The 24,746-nt window shown below is 40.7% G+C and overlaps 1 protein-coding gene and 1 pseudogene across 6 annotated transcripts in view; one reads left to right on the forward strand and one right to left on the reverse strand.

Moving 5' to 3' along the window:
- Synj (synaptojanin) overlaps window positions 1–24,746 on the reverse strand; it is a 312,743-nt gene that overhangs the window by 17,346 nt on the left and 270,651 nt on the right. For 5 of the 6 annotated variants that reach the window (XM_076199351.1, XM_076199352.1, XM_076199346.1 and 2 more), the window contains 3 exons: window positions 21,407–21,602; window positions 8,036–8,202; window positions 7,722–7,736 (listed from right to left, as the gene is read on the reverse strand). In XM_076199351.1, coding sequence (XP_076055466.1) covers window positions 7,722–7,736; window positions 8,036–8,202; window positions 21,407–21,602 — 378 coding nt within the window. The remainder of the gene's footprint in view (window positions 1–7,721; window positions 7,737–8,035; window positions 8,203–21,406; window positions 21,603–24,746) is intronic. The other variant, XM_076199347.1, reaches the window with a different exon arrangement.
- LOC143033800 (uncharacterized) lies at window positions 2,227–3,879 on the forward strand (annotated as a pseudogene).

Consider the following 24,746-nt stretch of genomic DNA (forward strand, 5'->3'; position numbering starts at 1 on the left):
TATAGGAAAAGGTAAGGATGTTTTTTGGGCTTTTATGATCTGGAAAAGGTTTGTGACACGGTAGAGAGGAAGGCACTGTGGGAGGTACTGCAGATACATGGGATAGGAGGAAAGCTGTTAAGAGCAGTCAAGAGTTTTTACGAGAGTAATAGAGCTTGTGTTAGGATTAGAAATGGAGAGAGTGAATGGTTTGAGGTAAAGGTGGGACTTCATCAGGGATGTGTTATGTTGCCCTGGCTGTTCAAACTATACATGGATGGGGTGGTGCAAGAGGTGAATGCAAGGGTAGTGGGTCAGGGGTTGGAGAAGGTTAAAGAAAATGGAGAAAAGTAGGAAATACGCCAGTTGTTGTTTGCTGACGACACTGCACTTGTAGCAGGATCAGAGGAGGGATTGAGGAAGTTGGTGATAGAGTTTGAGAAGGTGTGTGAAAGAAGGAAGCTGAAGATAAATGTGGGTCGAAGTAAGGTGATGAGATGTACAAGGGGAGAGAATGACAGCAGGCTGGAAGTGAGCATTAAGGGTGAGAGACTGGAGGAAGTGGATAGTTTTAGATACTTGGGTGTGAATGTGGCAGGAAAGGGAGGAGTGGGGGTGGAGGTAGAATATAGATTGAGAGAAAAGAGTAAATGCCTTGGTGGATTAACCCCTTCCATACAGTGACGCCTACGTAGGCATCATGAGGAGCAAGTGGGTATGCGAGGATGCCAATGTCGGCATCTTGATTATATTTATTGTAGTTGTACCTGCGTGACCCCCATACTCTGTAAACTGGCTTCATCATATTTTCTATGGTTATCAAAATTCACGGGTGAAAGAGAGAACGATCGATACAGCGGTGACGTTATTTTTTATAATGCGAGTATTATGACGCAACATCGTAAGTCTGGCAGCTAATGCTGCCCGCGAGATTTTGGCCCAGAGTGAAGTGGTTAAAAAGTGTAATGAGAAATAGACATTTGGGAGTGGATGCTGAGAGGAGATTGTATAAAGGAGTGATTATGCCAATAGCACTGTATGGGGCAGAAACATGGAACATAAGAGAGGAAGAGAGAAGGAGTTTGAATGTGTTTGAGATGAGGTGTCTGAGAAGTATGATGGGGGTTACTAGGCTGGATAGAGTGATATATGAGGAGGTGAGGAGAACAAGGGAGCTTAGGGAGTTGGAAGATAGGGTGGATGAAAGAGTATTAGAATGGTTTGGACAGATGGAAAGAATGAGTGAAGAAAGACTAGTAAAAGAGGTATGGAAGGCAGATTTGAAGGGAGTGAACATGAGGGGGTGTCCTAGGATGAGATGGATAGATGGGGTGATAGGGGCTTGGGGGAAGAGGGGAATGTCTGTTGAGGAAAGATGGGAGAGGACAGAAGACAGGGATGGATGTAAAATGGTTTTATATGGATGATGTTGTGATGTATGGGGTGGAATGGGTGGGGGTAAGAGGGGTGAGGTAGTATGTGTGCGAAAAATTTAATGCAGCCCGAAGGGATTTCTCCCCCATCTTCTCCTTTTCTGCATGAGGGGACGGAGGGGGGGGGTCGCCGATTTAATGAAGTGGCCTTACTGTGGATGTGCTGTGTCTTGCGACACTGCTTCTGACCCAGAGCAGTGGACAAGATACAGGGATGACCCATCATCCAGGAGGTGCCAAGATGAGAGGGAGGGTAGATGGTGGAGGGGAGTGGAGTGTATTTAGGGATGGAATGGGTGTGAATGGATTGGCTACTTCCCTTGTTAGGGGGAAAAAGCCTTTGGTATATGTATGTATGTGTCTTGCTACATTGCTTCTGAACCAGGGCAGTGAGCAAGATGCAGGGATGACCCGTCATCCAGGTGGTGAATAGAAGAGGAGTATGTGGGGATGAAACGGGTGGGAGTGGATTTATGCCTTTGACTACCTCCCTTGCAAGGGGGAAAAAAGCCTTTGGTATATGTATATAAATGGATGTTACAGCCATGTAAGGACCAATAGGTCTTTTGCTGTTTGTTTCTCCATGTAACTCATTTGAACATATGAGGCGTCCGGTGGTAAAGGGTCTACATCGCCAAATCAACAATTTGGAGTTAGCCCTAGAAAATTATCGAGAAATCCATTTTCTATGATTTCCACATACTGGCCAAGCAATATCGACCCTTAAAACCACTGAACAGAAGGGTGGCACTCCACAGATTTTCACGTGTATTTCTTGGTATCAGGTTATCCCTCTGGGAAGTAAAGGGCGAACATGGCCATGGTGTGCGAGCCAATGAACAGCTCCCTTTCATCCAGCCGTGATTATAGTTTCATGCTCAACCAACCATAGCCTGCATAGTGCACGAGCACGGTAGTATTAAATGGCTCGCACCCACGTGGAGAAACAAAATGTTTTCTTAACTTTTTTTGCCATTATTTTGGTGAAAATGGCATCTAGTGATAGTGAAGTGGAGTACGAGGTTCCTAAGATTACAAGGAAGTGAAAAAGAAGTGATACAGAGTGGAAACAGGCAGATGCCAAACTGAAAAGGAACAGTGGACAGGTGTATGTTAGTCGCAGAAGGCAACAGGTGGTCAGGGAACACAAGGTTGGCCCTCCCTGCCAATGTCAGGATAAGTGCTATACTCGTGTTGGTGAGGAAAATGTGAAGTAAGTTTTTAAGAGTTACTGGGGTTTAAAGGACTATTATGGACAGAGTGCATACATTGTCGGTCGTATTACTGAGGTGGAAGTGAAATGAAGTCGTGTGAAGGATACACCCAGTCGGCAGACACATAATTTTCTGTATACAGTGAAGGTAGGCCGTGTTGATATTAAAGTGTGCCGTAAGGCTTTCTTAATCATTCATGACATTACAGACAAACGTGTCCGTAATGCCATGAAGAAAGTTACACCTTGGTGTGCTGGCACCAGACATGCGTGGTAGGCATACTCCTCTAAATAAGATAAGCGAAGACAGGAAGCAGTGTCCGAAACCACATAAACAGTTTGCAGACGGTTAGCAGTCATTACTCGAGAACTAAAAGCCCACATTGCCAGTATCTCCCCACGGGTGTTAATCTTGGCTCTTTGTACAAAAGTTACCTGGAATTAGAAACAGGAAAACTGTGAAAATGATGCTGTCTCCAAGGATTACTATGAACGGGTATTTAATGATGAATTTAACAGGTTTTGAACCCCCAAAGTCAGATACATGTAATCTGTGTGAATTAATGGTGCACAAGGCAACTGCTAATGCAGGTCACATGATTATAAAGAATTAAAAAAAATATATGAATAGTGAGTTGATGGTTATTACAATGGACCTGCAACAGGCACTGCCCACACCCAAGTTAAGTAGTGGCCTGCAGTTTTATAAACACAAATTATGGACATATAATTTAGGTATCCAACAAAGGGTACATGTTCTGCTGGAATGAGACAGTAGCTAAACGTGGCTCATGTGAGGTGGCGAGTTGCCTTTTTTATTTCATTAATAATTTTGTGCCCGACACTGTCACTAAGTTAGCAATTATTAGTGACAACTGCAGTGGACAGAACAAAAACCTTAATGTGATTTTGTTGTACATGCGGCTTATTCACAGTGGGCGTTTTACATCAGTGGAGCATTTTTTTATGACACCAGGTCATTCATACCTGCCTTGTGATACGGACTTTGGCAACATAGAGCAGAAGGTTAAAAAAATTGATGTGTACAGTGATGATCATTACATGCAATTAATAGCTGATGCAAGGAAAACCAACCCGTTCATGATTGTCAAGATGACACAAGAAAACTTTTTTGACTTTGGTGCACAACAGGCGCATGTAACTAAAGCCAGGGTGTAAGGGTCTGGCTTCAAAGATGACAAGATGTTTGTTGTCAACTCTGACAACAAGGCAGGCTTCAAAATCAAGAATGGTTATAGGACTTGTGAGCCCACCTTTGTGAAGCTGCAAAAGGGGAAGCAGAGCGAGTATGATGCTCAAAAGTTTTTCCTACCTGGTGTAACTCTTCAGGAACTGTATAAGAAGCCAATCAAGCTGACTAAAGAGAAGTTTAAAGATGTGATGGATCTAAGTCACTATGTTCACCCATCATTTAAGGATTTCTACGATGACCTTCGTCGGGGACAAGAGTCCTTGTTGGAAGATGACGTTGCCACCACCGGGGAGCAAGAGGACAACCCGGATGACGACACCATCGATTATGATTAACCCCCCTCCCAACGCTTCCACTGGCGCTTAATCTGCACAAATGAGGATGTAAGTGTTTGTAGTAATTATCTGACAATAATCTATGAACCATTTGCATTGGGAACTGAGGGAAAAATACTGTAAATGTGTGGCATGTTAAAATTGCCAATCTATAAAAACTCATAAAAAAAATTTTTTTTAGGTTTACAATGAAATGGTTCATAGTGTATTCATGGTGAACAAAGAAGTTTTTAAAAATGCAAAAAAAAAAAAAATAAAAAAAATTGGGTTTTCCTATTTTCATAACTGTGCTAAGGGAAGAGGGTGGGGGAATATCAGATCATTTTTTGGTGGAAGGTAAGCTGAGAGTGGAGGATAGATGGAGAAAGAGGAAAGGGACAAAAGGTAGGGAGGTTCTTAGAGTGAACTCCTTGAATGAAAAGGAAAAGGAGAAGGAGTACGAAAAGAAGCTGAAGGAGGAGTGGGAGGGAGTAAAGGATAGAGCAGAGATGGGTGTGGAGGAGGAATGGGGATGGTTCAAGGAGGGAGTCTTAAAGTGTGCAAGGATGGTGTGTGGAACAAGAAGGACAGGGGGAAATAGAAGAAAGGGTAGTGAATGGTGGGATGAGGAAACAAAGAAGGTTGTAGAAGAGAAGAAGCGAGCATTCACAGATTGGTTACAAAAGAGGACGGGGGAATCATATGAGACGTACAAAGAAAAGAAAAGAGAAGTAAAGCAAAAGGTAAAGGAGGCAAAGAGGAGAGCAGATGTGAAATGGGGTAGGAGTATGACAGAAAATTTTGAAAGTAAGAAAAAGATGTTTTGGAAAGAAATTAAGAGAGGAAGAGGAGGCGAATCAAGTAGGGAAGAAAAGGTAAAAGGTACAGATGGAGAGATGATAATGGAAGAGATGGCAGTAAGGGGAAGATGGGCAGAATATTTTAGGGAGTTGCTAAATGTGAAGGAGGATAGGGAAGGAAAGATAGCTGCAGTGGGAAATGCGAGGAAAATGAGAGTGATGAGTGAGGAGAATGGAGGAGAAATAAGGAAGGATGAGGTGAAGGCAGTTGTAAAGATGATGAAAGCAGGTAAGGCACCTGGTCTGGATGGATGCCATGCAGAATGTCTGAAAAAGGGAGGTTCAGTGATGGTGGACTGGTTGGTGAGGTTATTTAATGTTTGCTGGAGAGAGGGTAGAGTACCGGAGGACTGGAAAAGTGCCTGTATAGTTCCTCTTTACAAGGGAAAAGGGGACAAGTGTGAATGTAGTAGTTTCAGAGGGATTAGCCTGTTAAGTGTAGTAGGGAAGGCTTATGGGAGGACCTTAATTGAGAGGATTAGGAGAGGAACAGAAGGAGTAATTGGTGAGGAACAGTGTGGATTTAGGACAGGTAGAGGTTGTGTAGATCAGATCTTTGTGGTAAGACAGATATGTGAGAAAGCTATAGGAAAGGGGAAGGATGTTTTTTGGTGCTTTTATGGATCTGGAAAAGGCTTATGATAGGGTAGACAGAAAGGCACTGTGGGAGGTTATGCAGATTTATGGGATAGGAGGAAAGCTTTTGGGAGCTGTCAAGAGTTTTTATGAGAGTAGTAGAGCATGTGTCAGGATTAGAAATGGAGAGAGTGAGTGGTTTGAAGTAAAGGTGGGACTTCGTCAAGGATGCGTTATGTCGCCCTGGCTGTTCAACTTATACATGGATGGGGTGGTGCGAGAGGTGAATGCTAGGGTAGTGGGTCAGGGATTGGAGATGGTTAAAGAAAATGGAGAAAAGTGGGAGGTGAGCCAGCTGTTGTTTGCGGACGACACTGCGCTTGTGGCAGGGTCAGAGGAGGGATTGAGGAAGCTGGTGGCAGAGTTTGGGAGAGTATGTGATAGAAGAAAGCTAAAGATAAATGTGGGTAAAAGTAAGGTGATGAGATGTACAAGGGGTGAAAGTGGCAGTAGACTGGAAGTGAACATTAAGGGAGAGCGACTGGAGGAAGTGGATAGTTTTAGATACTTGGGTGCAAGTGTAGCAGGAAAAGGTGGAGTGAAGGTGGAGGTAGAATGTAGATTGAGAGAAGCGAGTAAATGCCTTGGTGGTTTAAAGAGTGTAATGAGGAATAGACATTTGGGAATGGATGCGAAGAGGAGACTGTATGAAGGAGTGATTGTGCCAACAGCACTGTATGGGGCAGAAACGTGGAACATAAGAGAAGAAGAGAGAAGGAGTTTGAATGTGTTTGAGATGAGGTGTCTGAGAAGTATGGTGGGGGTTACTAGGCTGGATAGAGTGAGAAATGAGGAGGTGAGGAGGAGAACAGGGGTGAAAAAGGATTTGGGAGATAGGGTTGATGAAAGAATATTAGGATGGTTTGGACACATGGAAAGAATGAGTGAAGAAAGACTAGTAAAAGAGGTATGGAAGGCAGATGTGGAGGGAGTGAACATGAGGGGACGTCCTAGGATGAGGTGGATGGATGGGGTGAAGGGGGCTTTGGGGAAGAGGGGAATGTCTGTTGAGGAAGGAAGGGAGAGGACGGAAGACAGAGGAGTGGAGAATGGTTGTATATGGATGATGTTGTGACTGCATGAGGAGGAATGGGCGGGGGGATGGGGGTGGGGTAGTATGTGTGAGTAAATTTTGACGCAGCCCGAAGGGATTTCTCCCCGTCCTCGCCTTATATGCAAAGGGGGACGGAGAGGGGGGGTCGCTGATTAAATGAAGCGGCCTTGCTGTGGATGTACTGTGTCTTGCGACACTGCTTCTGACCCAGGGCGGTGGGCAGGGTGCAGGGATGACCCGTCATCCAGGAGGTGCTCAGATGAGAGGGAGGGTGGGAGGGGTGTGGAGTGTATTTAGGGATGAAATGGGTGGGAGTGTTTTTATGCCTTTCCCTTTTTGGCTACCTTCCTTGGAAGGGGGAAAAAGCCTTGGTATATGTATGTATGTATAACTGTTTTGCATACTGGGGTATGCAAATTTTGGTGCGTTATGATTTTCTTTTCCAACACAACATTATTGTTTTTTTTATATATGGCTAGGCAAGACGAGTAAAATAAATATAAACATGGATGTAATAAGTCAAGAGAAATGTCCAGTATTGATAGTTCAACTTTGAACGCGTTTTACTCAAAATCAGGTATTGGCGATGTCGCCCCTTTACCTCCGGATGCCTCATATAACAATTGGTTTAAGGAAGCAACCATCACATACCAAGAAATGTCTAATACAACTTTCCCAATTTTAAACAGGATGAACAAATTATCCAAGATCTACTACCTTCATGCATATAGTTTTGGAGGATTACCTACAAGATGTAATAAAATCACAGAAATATCTATCATTCTCTACCTCAACCTGAGATGCACATGCATTCAAAAAAAAAAAAAAAAAAAAAAAAAAAAAAATATATATATATATATATATATATATACACACTATATAATCATAAAAAAAATATATATATATACATATATATATATATATACACTATATAATCATAAACACACAACGATGTCAACATTTTATGAGGCACTAAACAATCAAACTAGAAATAGACAATTTGTTCCAAATAACACTACCTCATCCTTGGAAAGCTGGCAAAAAAATGTGAACCTTCAGCATATTTCTTCTCCATAGTTTAAGTCTAACCATAGTCTAACATAATAAATATACAATCTATACACAATGTAAGTCCTTTTCCCCATGACATAATAGCCTAAATCTTTATTATATTTAGATTGGATTATATTGGAGTACTGTCTGAGTGTCCTGTAAGAGAGACCTGGGGCAACAAGCTGACTGACTGATTACAAAATTATATACTAAATACCTAATATTCTTCTTCATAGCTAACCTCAGGTAAATCCTTGTTATATTACAAAACCACACATACCTGCACCACAACTGTGCAGTCAGATGGACCAAGATCTTGAACCACATTTTGGTAATTGGTATCACGTTGACCCTCCACTACTATTTGTCCTTCTATATCAATTATGCACAGAACAGGACGGTGGTCACTTTGTTTTAGTTCTGCTCTTCCATAGTGAACAATATCACCTGCAAGAATAAAAACGTCAAGTTTAAAGTTCATCCCTACATGGGATTAGTCAAATTTCATTTCATCAATGGATGAATTTTTACATGAAAAGGGGAATTAATTTTTTAACATGACAGCAAACTTGTTCATGGTACTAATTAGTATAAAACTCTTTAGATTCACTCTAAAGAAAAGGTTCTTCATGACAGGTGGAGGATAGACTCTATCTATATAACAAAGGCTTTTTACCCCTAACAAGGGAGGTAGCCCAAGTCAAAAGGCATGCACCCACCCCCACCCATTCCACCACCCTTTCCTTCCTCTCACCATAGTTCCTCAAGGATGATGGGTCATCCCTATATCCTGCCCACCACCCCAGGTTAGAGTAAAATGCAGCAAGACACAGCACATCGACAGCAAGGCTGCTTCACTTAATCGGTGACCCTCCCTCTCTGCCCCCACATACAGAAAATGAGCAGATGGGGAAAAATCCCTTCAGGGTGCTTGAAAATATCATTCACACATAACCACTCCCACCCCCCCACATCCCCCATCCATTCCTTTCCTTGCACCACAGCATCATCCACACACTACCACTCTCCAATCGCCCCCATCTCCTGCCCAACCCCCTCCCAGCTCAACAGACGTCCCCCTCATCCTCAATGCCCCTTTCACCTCATCCATCCATCTCATCCTCAGTCACCCCCCACCATGCCCACACCATCTCTTCTACCAATCTCTCCAATCATTTGTTCCATGTGTACAAACCATCCCAACATCCCTTCATCAACCCTATCTCCTATCTCCTTATCCACCCCTGCTCTCCTCCTCATCTCCTTGTTTCTCACTCTATCCAACTTTGTAACCCCTACCATACTTCTCAGACATTTCATCTCAAACATATTTAAACTTTTCCTTTCTGCCTCTTAAAATCCATGTCTCTGCCCCATGCAGTGCTGTCAGCATAATCATCCCTTCATACTCTTTGCAACCATTCCCAAATGCCTACAAAAAAGAATAAATAAATAAAAAGAAATTATAATAATAATAATAATATTAATGATACATACATATACCAACGGCTTTTCCCCCCTTACAGGTGAGATAGTCAAAGGGACAAATCCATTCCCACCCATTTCATCCCCACATACTCCACTGCAATTCACCACCCCTCCCTCCCTCTTTTCTTGGCTCCTCCTGGATGATGGGTCATCCCTGCATTTCACCTACTGCCCTGGGTCAGAAGCAATGTAGCAAGACACAGCACATTCACAGCAAGGCTACTTCATTTAATCAGCAATCCCCCTCTCTATCCCCTCATGCAGAAAAAAGAGGAAGGGGAGAAATCTCTTTGGGCTGCATCAAAATATCATTCACACATACTCCCTAACCCCCCCCCCCACTCCCTGATTCTCCACCCACTCTCTTCCATGCATCAAAATATCATCCATGCACAGGGGAATATCTCTCTATTTACTTACCTAACTGTGAGGAAATAGCAAGAGAGATATCCCCCTCAATGAAAGAAATAACTGTAACGCAAAAGGAAATCAGCGACCAAATCAAAACCCTTGACGTCAGAAAATCACATGGTCCAGACGCATTTACAAATTGGATACTGAAAAAATGCATGGAGGAATTAACAGATAAAATATACAATATAATTAAATTCTCACTTCAAGAAGGAAAAGTGCCACAGGACTGAAAGAATGCAAACATTGTACCGATTTATAAGGGAGGAAACAAGGAAGATCCATCAAATTACAGACTGGTCTCCCTGACAAGCACAGTAGCAAAAATTTGTGAAAAGGTCATCAAAAATAGATGGGTTAAACATTTGGAAGGAAAAACTATACTGAATCCAAATCAATTTGGATTCAGACAAGGAAGATCATGATCTGCTTCTACTCCAGATTAACAGATATAATACAAGAGAGTGATGGTTGGGCAGACTATACCTTTCTGGACCTACAAAAGGCATTTGATAAGGTACCACACAATAAACTAATAAGGAAAATAAGAGTCAATAGGTGGTATTGGAGGAAAATTATTGGAATGTATGAAAGACGTCCTGACTGGGAGGAAAATGAGAGTAGTAATTAGATTGATTGATTTATGAAATTTTTCGCTCGAAGGCCAAGCGCTGGAGCCGATAGGCATTTCAGCGCATATTTATCTCATATAGATAAAAATTCAAGTAAAACAGTAAAAACAATAAACATTCACAAAAACACATCACAACAACATACACTCACAAGCACTCATATACACAATCTTAAATTTCATAAAATAAACCGGTCTTTCAAAAACTTTACAACATTCTTCACCTAAGCTTCCTCCCCTAAGATTTGTTTAAAAGATAAATTTGTTAAAAAATTTGCCCTGCGCTTATTAGAGAATGCAGGGCACTGAATTAAAATGTTTTATTGTAAAAAATACATGGCAGGTGGGACATTGGGGGGCCAGCCTTTCTGCTCCACTTGCCATCAAAAATTTATGGGTAATGTAGGAATGGCCAATTCTCAATCTTGTTAGAACAATACTTGACCTTCTGTCCAAAGAAGGACACTTCCAAGGGTTCACAAAGGGGTGAATCTCTTTTAACTTGTAACTACCGTCCAGCCTTGTCCATTGTTCTTGCCACTTTTCCATTGTATAACGATGAATTACTTGTTTGAAGTCCATATGTGGGATCTTTTGGTCTGTTATATGGTTGAGCCTAGTGGCGGCTTTGGCTGCAGCATCGGCCTGTTCATTTCCAGTGATATCCACATGGGACGGCACCCAGCAAAAATTTACTTTTATTTTCTTTCTGTTGTTAATGAGAATCAACCAGTCCTGTATTTCTTGGATTAAAAAGTGATGAGGTAATAATGTATTTAGAGCGGATATAATGCTCATGGAGTCTGTGAAAATAACGACGTTCTTATTACATGGAACAGAATTAAAAACAAATTTGAGGGCGTTGCTGACTGCCAGCAGTTCAGCAGTAAAAAGAGCTAAAATCAGGCAACTTTCTCTTTAAAACTGTGCTATCAGATACAACAGCACAACCAACACCATCTTGGGATTTTGATCCATCTGTATAAATAAAAATTGAATCAGCATGTACTGATAAATGTTCTAAAAATTCGCTTTTTAGCTCTACAGCAGTTCTATTTTTCTTGTTTTTAAGAGGACATATTACAGTGGGGCATCAGTTCCAAGGAGGGAATTTGGGAGGCGTGATCTCAGCAATTGTATTAGGAACAAGTCCTACCTTCTCTGTCCCAACTTCACATCTCACTTCTAAAGGTTTCAGCAGAGTACTTTTCCTTGGAGCTCTGTCTACCGGCTACTTTACATATTTGAAGTTTGGATTCTGTTTGGATGTCAAGACACGAGAGCTTATTTCCTCCCTGCGAATATAGAGGGGAGGAACTCCTGCGTCCACATACAAGCTATCCACTGGAGATGTTCTATAGGCTCCCGAACAGATCCGCAAAGCCATATTGTGGACTATATCAAGCTTCTTTAATGAAGTTTTACATGCCGATCCATAAATTTGACATCCATAATCCATTTTGCTAAGGCACAATGTTTGGTAAAGCCTTATTAAAGTTATACGATCTGCTCCCCAGTTGAAACGAGACACTACCTTTAGTATATTAAGTCACTGTTTAACAGTGTATACAACATCGTTTATGTGATTTGTGAATGTCAACCTTTTGTCCAAAACCAGACCCAAGTATTTTACTTGATCTTCATATGGTAATATGACACCCTCTAAGAATAGTGTTGGTATCTCTTCCTTGCGTCTTAGTCTGGAAAACCTTATGGTTTTTGTTTTTTTCAGCAGAGAATCTGAAGCCCCTACTATTAGCCCATGCTGTTGCTAAGTTAATAACCTCTTGAATCTTTTGGCCTGTTTCTAATGTTGTCGATTTGCTGCACAAAATAGCAAAGTCATCAGCATAAGCCAATCCATGAACTCCTGCGGGAACTTGTTCTAATAAACTATTAATGGCTGTGCTGAAGAGTGTAGGACTCAGAACACTTCCTTGGGGAATCCCTTCCTCTTGAAGATATGCACAAGAGAAAGAAGAGCCCACTCGGACTTTTAGATAATGGTCAGATAAGAAGTCCTTTAAACAATTGAACATATTACCCCCGATACCCCACTCTGCAACTTGCTTCAGAAAGCCTCCCCGCCATGTAGTATCGTAGGCATTTTTCAAGTAAAAAACAGCAATGCTCGAGTTCTGAATTGCAAAGGCATTCTGAATCTCACGAGTGATAAAAAGTAAGGGGTCCAGAGTGCACTTATTTCTTCTAAATCCAAACTGTCTGTTAGATAGCAGATTTTTAGATTCCAAAAACCAAACTAAACGCATATTAACCATTCTTTCATAGATCTTACAAATGCAGCTAGTGAGAGCAATAGGTCTGTAACTTTGTGGGTCATGAGAGTCTTTTCCTGCCTTTAAGATTCCTATGATTATCTATTATAGGTGTTAATACATGGAATAAACTGGAAAAGGATTTACCTAAGACAAAATGTTTATCATCATTCAAACGATACTTTAAAAAGTCTTTAATCTATAAGTATTAGTATATTGAACACTTCAGGTCCATTTCATGGTTGTATTCATGGAGAAACTGCCCAAGTCTGCCGCTCTTTTTTTTTTCTATTCCAGCAGGTCACGGTGACCCAGATCTGCGCATTAAGCAATTATCGTCCCGTCAACAATCGACCTGACCTCTCACCTCTCACCTGACCCCCACAAGTTGCGATGCTCGCTCGTGCCCCCGATTTCTACGTGAGGTCGGAGTTAGCGGACGTCGTGACGCATGCCATTGTGTGTGTGTATATATGTGTATGCATGTATGTGTGTATATCGTGGACGGCTCGTCCGCGGGACTGGGAGGTGGGACAGCTCGTCCACAGGAATATGGACATCTCGTCCAATGACTTTTTTTTTTAAGAATAATAAACATAATTTGCAGAACAATTAAACTTTATTTACATATTTATATATACAGAATACAGGTGTGATTATTTCTTTTTTATCATAGTTGGAGCTATTCTAGGGTGTTAAAATAAGCATGTCCATAACATTTATAAACACATCTATTACTTACCAGAATATATCATCTAAAGCAAATTTTAATGAAATAACATGAAATATCATTAAAAAAAGGTAATAAAATAATTGTCTAAAAGTTTTTTGAAATCTTGTCCGTGGACGAGTTGACCACCCATGGTGGTGTCTGTGGACGGGTTGTCCTGCTTTGCAGTTTTGTGGACGGGGTGTCCGTGGACGAGTTGTCCTACAATCGTGTATATATGTGTGTAGATGTGTATGTACCATACCACCATGTAACAAAAATAAATAAATGAAAATAATTTTTTCCTTAAGGGAGAGCAACTCCCCATAAGCTTTGCTTCTCGCTCTCCCTTTTCAACTACCAATTTTATAAAAAAAAATGTATATATGTATGTCTAATTGTATTTAATATTGTTGAATAAACCTATAATAAATAAATAAATAAAAAGTCTTCCAAGATTTAGGAGAAGATCCAGAAGACCAAAATTTGTTCAGCACATTTAAAAGGAATTTCTTCGACGATATGGATAAGTGACCAACCATGGAATAAAGAATGTCATCCTCTCCAGGAGAGGTTGGGGAGGATAAAGATAAAGCATGATCCATTTCATCCAAGGTGAAAAGAAGATTATATGCCTCCGAGTTCGTATTGGTAGGAGGAATAATCGTGGTCTTGGCTCTAATTCTTCTGAAATCATGTGAATAATGTAGTGGACTTGAAATATCATCATAATGTCTTCCAAAAGCCTCCGCTACTTCTCTTGTATCTGATATAAAAGAGTCATTTATCTTCAGAATGGGTAAAGGAGATGGAGTCAACTTTCCTTGTAATTTTCGAATCCTATTCCATACTAAGGTAGGGGAAGAGTCATATTTCAATTCGCTAATATATTTAATGAAGGATTTCCTCCTTGCTTTCTTGAAGATTTTCTTCTGCTTTGCTCGAGCTCTTCTGTACGTTATCTTATTGACTAAACAAGGATATCTCCGATATCTCTTATAGCAAGTTCTTGTAATCTTTCTGCTTAAAGCACATTCATCGTTCCACCAGGGGACTACTGGTCGTTGAGGTTTACCAGCTGTCCTAGGAATGGAAAAGAAAGCACCAGAAAGTATGATGTCTACCAGATATTCATATGCATCAGTTACTACAAAAATCACTAGTCTTATGATTAATCTCTGTGGATCTCCTAAATAATTCCCAATTAGCCTCTCCTATCTTCCATTTAGGTAAGCAAGAGGAGGGAGTGTTCTTTAAATATTTGATATGGATAGGCCAGTGGTTGCTACCATGTAGATCTTCATCTATTGACCAACTGTAGTCTAATCTTAAGGCTGATGAACAAATAGTTAGGTCTATAGCAGAACTTGAGTTGTGAAAGACATCAAACCTAGTTTTGGAACAGTCATTCATCAAAATGACATCGTTATTATCAATAAATTCTTCAGTCATATTGCCCCAGGGGTCACACCTTGATTCACCCCAGAGGATGCTTGGCGTTAAAGTCACCCATTAGAATAAAAGGCTCAGGGAGCTGGTCAACCAAAGATTGTAGGTCATTTAACTCAAACTGATGGGGGTGGTTATATATGTCTACGAGTCGATCTTCCAGTTCAGGTTCCAAATACAAAGAACATAAAGTGATCCATTTAGTGGTAAAGATTTGTACTGCACAAGCTTGCAATACCAAATGTAGGTGGACACTTCTGTGGTTTACAGATTTCTTAACAATGATACCAGTACCTCCATGGGCACGGCCCCCAATCATAGAGGGAGATCTGTAAAATTTGTAATTGAGGAGATCTGTAAAATTTTTAATTAAGTCCAACATTAGGGGATAAATCGCCAAGCATAGTTTCTTGGAGACAAATAGCAGACACATCATGTTCTTTAAAGAGAATCTGAACCTTCTCTCGATGAGAATTAAAACCTTGAATATTCCATTGAATTATGGACATTATACTGTTTTCTTTTTCTTTTTTGGGTCTACTGGTCTGGCAAGAGAAGTCTGGGAGAGAGAGGGTCTACAAGATGGGTTCTTTTCTAATTTCTTTGCTTTCACGGGTGGCATCCTCCTCTCTGACAATGGTCCGACCGACGATGTAGAGTCTGGGTTAGTTCCTTTCTTAGATTGCTTATCACGATTTGGGGAAGAAGATGGAGATAAGGGTGGACTGTGGAGTCTTTTACTGTGCACAGCTTCAGACACCATAGCTTTGCTTCTGTGCGCCTCAACTGAGTGAGGCACATCAGTCCGTGATCCCTTTATTGGGGAGCCCCCCAAGTTTGGAAGGTTGACTGATTGAGAGGAGGCTTTATTAGAGGAACCCTGTGTGGTTTCAGCAATGGGAACTTTAGGTGCCCCTCTAGATGGGGCAGGAGACATTCCCTCAACTGGGGATGGGAGAACCTCTGCAGAGGAGGGTTGAGGAGTACTACAATTTCCTAGTTGTGGAGCAGAAAGATTAGGTCTAGTAGTGACTCTTTCACGTTGAGGCTTGAGTTCAGCATTTGGTTGTTGTTGTTGTTGTTCCTTAGACTGTCTGTCCAAGCAGTCCCGTTTCCCCAAGGAATGCTACAGCCGAAACTGGGTTTTCCCACAAATCCTTTATAGAGTTTATGTTGTGTTGTTTGCGTGCATGATTGTGTATAATGCAGTCTTCCATTATGTGTTGTATGGTATGGGGTGAAGTGTTACATCCTGGGCAGCTGTTCACAATGCTGTCATCCAGCCTCTTCTGGTAGCTTAGAAGTGCTGGGTGGTGGCCGCACCGCAGTCTGGCCAAGTGGACTCTGTCCTTTCGTGGGAGAGAGGATTTAGAAGGGTGGATATCAGGGGGCCTGGCATGCAGCAGTGTGTTGTCTTTCAGTGTGTTAATGGAGCGGTGAGTGATACGATTACGAATATGTTTCCGGAGGCTGGTATTTGGTGGTTTTGGAGGAAGAGAAGAGACTATTTGTGCGTAATAAAGGTCTTTGGGTGTTGTTTTAATGTTTCTTGGTGTGTGTGGGTGTGATGTGTTTGTGGTGGCTGCGGCAAGTGTTTGTGTGCCTCTCATGTCGAGGTGGTCCTTGACTTTGAGGACTTTTGTTTCATGGTGTAAATGGTCTGTTGGTGTTGTATTTGTGCAGCCTGTAATTGTTTTTAGGGCTTTGTTTTGTATGATTTGAAGAGTGTTGATCCTCATTGCTTCTGTGCACCTCTACTGAGTGAGGCACACTAGACAGCAATCCCTCTACTGGGGAGTCCCCCAGGTCTGGAAGAGAGGTTGACTGAGAAGAGGCTTCATTAGAAGAAGCCTGTGAGGTTTCTACAATAGAAACCTTAGGTGTCCAGATGGGGCAGGGGACACCCCTTCAACAAGGGGTGAGGAAACCTCCACAGAGGAGGGTTCAGAAGTATTAGAAATTCCTAGTTGAGAAGAAAGACCATTAGATTTCATAGTAACAATTTTACACTGAGGCTTGGCTTCAGTGTTAACAGAACCATTCATATTGGCATTTTTATTTCTATTGGGTTCTACAGTTGGCTGATCCACTTTACTATTTGTTTTAACAACATCACTGTATCTTTTGGAATTACTTAATAGTCTTTTAGCATGTCATACACTTATATATTCTGCATGAGCTTTTAGTAGTATTTCCAGTTCCTTCTTATAAATTACACAGTTCTTATCTCTGGCATCATACTCTTCTTTACAATTTATACAAACTGTTGGGCGGGAACAATCCCCATGTTCAGGCTGAGCACATATCAAACACAGTTTGTCCCTTGCACATCTGCGGGAAGGATGGCCAAAACCATAGCAGTTAAAGCACTGAAGGGGACAGGGCTTAAACTGCTTCACATAAACAATCTCTTTTTCTATCTCTACATAATGAGGTAGATCTTCACCACAAAAATTTAGGATAATCATAGAAGAACGAGGGATTTTAGCAACCTTCCAAACATTAGTTGTGCACATTTCTAAAATTTCTTCTTCATCAAAGTCATACAGATCTCTATAAAAAAAATTACCACTTTGGCATAACTAAAGGTATAGTGGGGTTTAACTTCCTTAATGTCGGATTTCTGTTTCAAGTTAAGCACCATGGCAGCTTGTTCATAAGATTTTACATGAATTAAGAAGGAATTTCTTCCAAATCGTGATACCTGCGAGTTAGTCAAATTACCACAGCCAAGGTGACTCTTCAAGAATCTTCTAAACTCGAACAAGTTAACACGTTCCTTTGCAAGAGTGATAATGAGCCACTTAGCTGGATTGGGAGGCCTCTGCACACTTTCCTTCCTTTCCTCTACCGGCTTTTCTGGATAAAAGATATCCAGGTTAGGTGGCACTCTAGCAACAAGTTGGGCCGAAGATTCATTTTCATTGCAGTTATTATAATCCAAGCAGGCGGCAGCTGCATCCTGATTAGAAAGAAATGAGATCCAGACTAGCCAAGCTTTAAAGTTGTCAGTTAGTTTAACCCTGATCTCTTTAATTTGTCCAAATTTACGGAACTTTTCATATAAGTCTGTATAACTCTTATCAAGAGAGACATATTTTAGATGTAAGATTCTATGACTATTAGGGGCAGTATTTGAGCTATTTATTGATTTCTGAGTATCTAAAGATGTTTTCATCACTTCAGAATCCATTCTAATTGTAAGTTTCTGGGCTACAGAATTATCTGTCAATGAAGTCTTAGTATTTTTACCAAAGTCCTTTTTCAAGCCGGAGTCATCAACTGGGAGTTTTACTTTTGCTGAGTCAATAGCGTCAACATTAGGATTGGCAATATTAGGAGAGGGATCGGGGGGTTTAGGAGGAGGATCAGGTAGTGGTGGAGATTTAGAATATTCAGTTTGAACAGCCGCCATGATCGTGTATATTTATGAGGCCACACCATATATTAGGAAAGAAAGATAAATGCATAGAAGAAGATACTGCAGTTGCCTGATGCCTCAAGCAATAAAAGAAAAGTCTCTGCAGAGTCGGGAAGTTCCAGAAATGACTATTTACACATGCAGGGCCTCGGAGGTGAGTTAGAGACTTTGTTAACCTGGGGTTTGTCCTCTTTTGTTTTGTCCCATTTAGGATGGGTCCGGCGTAGTCACTCTGCATGTGTACTGGATAGGGAGAAAGGAAGTCGGCAGCCTAATGCCTACCTCACAAACATGCATTCCCCAGTCGGTGGGCTTTCGGCCCTTGCAGGGAGTAGTGACCTCGTGGTATACATCCCCACTTGACTGGGTTCAGACATGTACCTTGGGAGGCACCAAGATACTAGAACCTTCCTTAACCCCTTCCATACGGTGCCGCACACGTAGGCGTCATGGGGAGCGAGTGTATTCGCGAGGCTGCCATATCGGCGTCTTGATTATATTTATTGTAGTCGCCCCTCCATAATTACATTCTTTCTAATTCTTTTGTAATCGCATTTTCTATGGTTATCAAAATTCACGGGTGAAGAGAGAACGATCGATATAAGCGGTGACTATATTTTATGATGCGAGTATTATTACGACACGTCGTACGGCTGGCATTGGCTGCTGCCACCGAGATCCAAGTCCATGACGCCTACGTGTGCGGCACCGTATGGAAGGGGTTAACAAGTATTAGAGAAAGATGGTGAAAAAGGAGAGTAGGGTAGCAAATATGAAGGGTAGGGATAGGGGAATTCACAAAGGAAAAGGGTGAGGGACCCCCTATCTATTCACTACCCCCCCCCCCCCAAAAAAAAAAAAAAAAAAAAATATCTGGCTCGGTTTTCATCTGGTAGCTTAGGGCTGACCTCTCCAGTATGGTTGCACCTGGCTGGCACAGCTCAGCCCGTCCTTGCTACACAGAAGCCCCCCAACTACATCAAAGTACTGGGCCTCAGGAGGGAGAGTAGCAATTAGAGATAAATTCTCAAATTGGGAAGAAATGAAAAGTGGTGTCCCGCACGGATCAGTACTGGCCCCGATCATGTTTGCCATATACATGAATGACATGGATGAAGGAGTAGAGATTTGCAGATGACGCAAAAAACTAAAGAAAGTAAGAACGGAGAAGGATTGCAACTCGTTACAATATTTCGGCAAGATCTGGAAATGGACTCAAAAGTGGGAAGTGAAATTCAATATCAAGAAATGTAGTCTAATGGAATTTGGAAAAAGTAAAAACAGAATATCGAGAGATTATAAAATTGGTGAAGAAGAGTTAAAAAAAAGTAAACTCAGAAAAAGACCTTGGAGTGATGATCAGCAAAGACATGACACTGGACAAGCATATCAATAGAATAGTCAGAGAAACCTACAATTTATTGAGGTCAATAAAAGTGGCATTTACCTATTTGGATGAGGAAATGACAAAAAAAAAAAACTACACTAATAAGACCAAAACTCGAGTACACACCAACACTATGGACACCCAGTACCAAAAAGAATATAAAAAATTTAGAAAGAATACAAAGAGCAACAACAAAACTGGCACCAACTCATTCCAAAATGATGTATGAACAAAGACTGTCCAAATTAGAATTACCAACTCTGGAACAAAGAAGGAAGAGACCTACTATCTATAGAATTATGAAAGGAATGGAAATCTTAGATAAGAATGATTTATTGAAATGGGACAATGGAAAATCAAGAGGACACGAAAAGAAACTCAAAAAAGATAATTACAGAAGAGATCTGAAAAAGAATAGCTTCCCACACAGAGTGATAGATACTTGGAACAAATTAGACAAAGAAACATTGTGTGCAAACACTATTCAAGATTTTAAGAAAAAACTTGATGCTGAGAGATACAAAGACAGGTAACCGCGAGCATAGCTCCCTTTCTATATAATACAACTAGGTAAATTCTCCACTCACCCCTATCTTCTGTCTTTTCCCTTCCTTCCTCAAAAGACAACTCCCTCTTTCCCAATGACCTTTTACCCCATCCATCCATCTCATCCTTGGTTGCCTCCTCATGTTCACTCCCTCCACCTCTGCCTTCCACACCTCTTTCACTAATCTTTCATCACTCATTCTTTCCATGTGTCCAAATCATCCCAATACTCTTTCATCAACCCTATCTCCTAACTCCCTTTCCACCCCCACTCTCCTCATTTCTCACTCTAAATAGCCTAGTAACCCCTAACATACTTCTCAGGCATTCCATCTCAAACACATTTAAACTTATCCTCTCTTATGTTCCATGTTTCCACACCATAAAGTGCTGTTGGCACAATCATTCCTTCATACAATCTCCTCTTAGCATCCATTCCCAAAAGTCTATTTCTCATTACACTTTCTAAATCCCCAAGGCATTTACTTGCTTCTCTCAATCTACATTCTACCTTCACCTCCACCCCTCTTTCCAGCCACAATCACCCCAAGTATCTAAAGCTATCCACTTTTTCCAGCCTCTCTCCCTGAATAGTCAATTCCAATTTGCTGCCATCCCTTGTACATCTCATCACCTTACTTTTACCCACAATATACATACATATACCAAGGGCTTTTCCTCCTACAAGGCAGGTAGTCAATCAAAGGCCTAATTCTATTTCCATCCATAACCTCCCCACCCACTCCACTCCCATTCACCACCCATCCTTCCCTCCCTCTTTTCTTGGTTCCTCCTAGATGACAGGTCATCCCTGCATCTCTTCTATTGCCCCAAGTCACAAACAATGTAGCAAGACAGCCCATCCATAGCAAGGCTGCTTCATTTAATCTGCAACCCTCTCTCCATCCCCTTATGCAGAAAAAGAGAAGACAGGGAGAAATTCCTTTGGACAGCATCAAAATATCATTCACACACAACCACTCCCTATCTCCCCTATTCTCCAGTCACTCCCTTCCAAGCATCACAGCATCATCCATATACAACCATTCACCACTCATCCCTATCTCGGGAGATAGGGTTGATGAATGAGTATTGGGATGGTTTGGACACATGGAAAGAATGACTGAAGAAAGATTAGTAAAAGATAGTAAAGGAAGTGTGGAAGTCAGAGGTGGATGGAGTGAACAAGAGGGGCAACCAAGGATGAGATGGATGGATGTGGTAAAAGGGGTGTTGAGAAAGGAAAGGAGAAGACAGAAGATAGGGGTGAGTGGAGAATGGTTGTATATGGATGATGCAATACAATATAAGTAAATATAATTCTGAAGCTTACCTGGATGCCACTTGGGATTTTCTTTATCCCTGGCATAGCACCTCCGCCAAAATAATACACGGTCTGTCCATGCCGGTACACGTGCCTTTTCACTTGTGTCATAGTCATCAGAGAACAAATCATATTTATACGTCGGGGCAAAGTTGATGTCTCCTTCTATGAAGCCCTTGAAGCATTTTTCTTCTTTATAACTCAACTGGAATGAAAATCAATAACATACAAATCCAGCATTCCCATAGAGCAAAGCACGTTAGTTATGATATTGTAGCTTTTATCAAAACCTTTGATAGCATGCTATGTACCTTCCAAACTACCTAGTGACAAAATTAATCTAGTTCAATATATATATATGAAAACTAGCAATTTTTACTATTTTTCATCCTATCTTGGGTAAAGTGGGAGATGAACCAGTTGTTTGCTTATGACAGTGCACTTGTGGCAGGATCAGAGGAGGGATTGGAGAAGTTTGTGACAGATTTGGAAGGTGTGAAAAAAAAAAAAAAAAAAAAAGGAAGTTGAAGATAAATGTGGGTAAATGTAAGGTGATGAGATGTATAGGGGTAGTAAGTGGCAGCAGACTGGAAGTGAGTATTAAGGGAGAGGGACTGGAGGAAGTGGATAGGTTTAGATACTTGGGTGTGAATGTGGCAGGAAAGGGAGGAGTGGAAGTGGAGGTAGAATGCAGACTGAGAGAAGCAAGTAAATACCTTGGGGGATTAAAAAGTGTAATGAGAAATAGACATTTGGGAATTGATAATAAAAGGAGATTCTATGAAGGAGTAATTGTGCCAACAGCACTGTATGGGGCAGAAACATGGAACATATGAGAGGAAGAGAGAAGTTTGAATGTGTTTGAGATGAGGTGCCTGAGAAGTATGTGGGTTATTAGGCTAGACAGAGTGAGAAATGTGGAGGTGAGGAGGAGAACGGGGTGGAAGGGGAGTTGGGAGATAAGCATGATGAAAGAATATTGTGATGGTTTGGACACATGGAAGGCAGAGGTAGGATTGATTTATGGAGTTTTTGGCTCGAAGGCCAAGCGCCGGAGCCGGTAGGCCATTCAGTGCATATTTATCTTTTAGTTTAAAAAATAAAATAAAAATAAAATTCAAGTAAAACAATTAAAACAATAGACATTCACGACCACACTTCAACAACACACACTCACAAGCATTCACACACACAATTTAAAAATTTCATAAAATAAATTTGTCTTTTAAAAACTTTAAAATGTTCTTCACACAAGCTTCCTCCCCTAAAATTTCTTTAAAAGATAAATCTGTTAAGAAATTTGCCCTGCGCTTATTAGAGAATGCAGGGCACTGAACTAAAATGTGTCTTATTGTCAAAACTACTTGGCAAGTGGGACATTGGGGGGCCAGCCTTTCTGCCCCACTTAAAAATGGAAACCCCTAAATCCAAGGACGCAATTAAAAGAAGCCTGGAAGAAACAAAAATCGAAACTCCATTAGGAGTAGTGAGAAAAAAATCATGCTTCGCTTCAACACCAAGAGAATATCAAAGACTAGACGTAAGTAGATTTTCTGGGTTTGAAAGGGAAGGAAATGGATTATTAAGAATAGAGATGGATAGAGAACCCAGATACAGGAACATAATGAGGAGTGGAGATCTAAGTGATATCGTAGATGAACTATTAGAACTTAAAAGCGAATATAAGATAATGTACCAGGAGGAGGAAAACAATAGGGAGATAGACGAGTTGAAAAAGGAATTAAAACAGCTTAAGGGTGAGAATGAGAGGTTGAAAAGTGAGGATAATAGTAGGAACGAGATTCTGAAACGAGAAATCAAAAGTCAAATGAAAGTGACCGAAAAGGTGGAAGAAAAAATTAGGGAGAATGACCTACAGGAAATAAAAAAACAGTGGAAAATTGAGAAGGAAAGTCAGGAAATATCTTTAAAGAAAATAATGGAACAAGTAAAAGCTAATACAAAAGAAACTGTAATTCAGGTTATTAAAGAGAAAAGTAACCTAGTTAGGGACACAGTGGATAGAAAAAGATGTATAGTAGTCTATGGCATTAAAGAAAAGCACAATGTACCAAGATACCAGAGGGAAAAGGAAGAAAAAGAGATTGCCAAAGAAATACTAAAGGAGTTACAAACAGATGAGTTAGGCTGGGACCGAGAAATCGAGGAAACTCATAGAATGGGCAGGTACTCTAAAGATAAGCTATATAGACCATTAAAAGTAAAACTTAGATCGCAATCAAGTGTAGAAGAAATTTTAACTAGAACAATGAGACTAGCAAGTAGTGAACAGTACAAAAATATATGGATTAAAAAAGAAATGAGTGAGGAAGAAAAAGAGAAAGAAAAGGAACTTAGGAATGAGGCAAATGAAAGGAATGAGAATAGAACTGAAAAAGAAAAAGAGGAGTTTTTTGGAGAGTGATAGACATGAGGCTGAGGAAAAAGTACATAGAAAAAATGGAAACAAAGAAGACAGAAGGGGAGGAGAAAGGAAACTAAAAATAGCTTACACAAATATAGACGGAATAATCTCAGGAATAAACGAATTAAATGATTATCTAGTATTAGAAAAACCAGACATAATGGGAATTGTAGAAACCAAATTAAAGTTCATACTAACACCCCACACTGTGGGACAAGGAGAATATAACTGTTGGACAAAGAATAGAAAGAACAAACAGGGCGGAGGAGTTCTCATTTTGGCCAAGAAAGATTTAACTGTAGCAAAAATAACTGAAGGAAAAAATAATGTAGAATCAATTATAGTACAAGTCGAAGGTAAAAAAATGAAGAAAAGACAATTTGCAGTGGTATATGTACCTCCTAAGACACAAGCCTGGTCAGAGAGGGATCATGCCGAGTTACTAGATGATACAATGGAAGAACTAATTGAAACACTGAAGGATGGAGGAAATACAGTAATTATGGGTGACTTTAATTCAAAAGAAATATGCTGGGAAGATATGACAGTGAAAGGGGGAGAGAAACACTGGGGCAATGTACTCCTTGACTTGACCATTGAATACACAATGACCCAGTGGATTAGAGAAAATACTAGATATAGAGGAAATGAAGAACCTTCAATATTGGACTTAATACTTACAACAGAACCTGAGATAATCGATAATATTATTTACAAAACTCCGATAGGAAAAAGTGACCATGTACTAATTGAAATGGAATTGAAAGAACAACCAGACCAAAGCAAAAATGTTAAACATAGAATAGGAAGACCTATGTATAACAAAACAAACTTTGAGAAACTTAAAACATTCTTTCGCAATGCAAACTGGGAAAAATTCCAAAACGAAGATACAGGGATAGAAGAATAATGGAACATACTAAA

This window comes from Oratosquilla oratoria, chromosome 16, assembly GCF_046742065.1.
Source record: "Oratosquilla oratoria isolate Oo_2021 chromosome 16, ASM4674206v1, whole genome shotgun sequence".
In the NCBI taxonomy this organism is placed as follows: Eukaryota; Metazoa; Arthropoda; class Malacostraca; order Stomatopoda; family Squillidae; genus Oratosquilla; species Oratosquilla oratoria.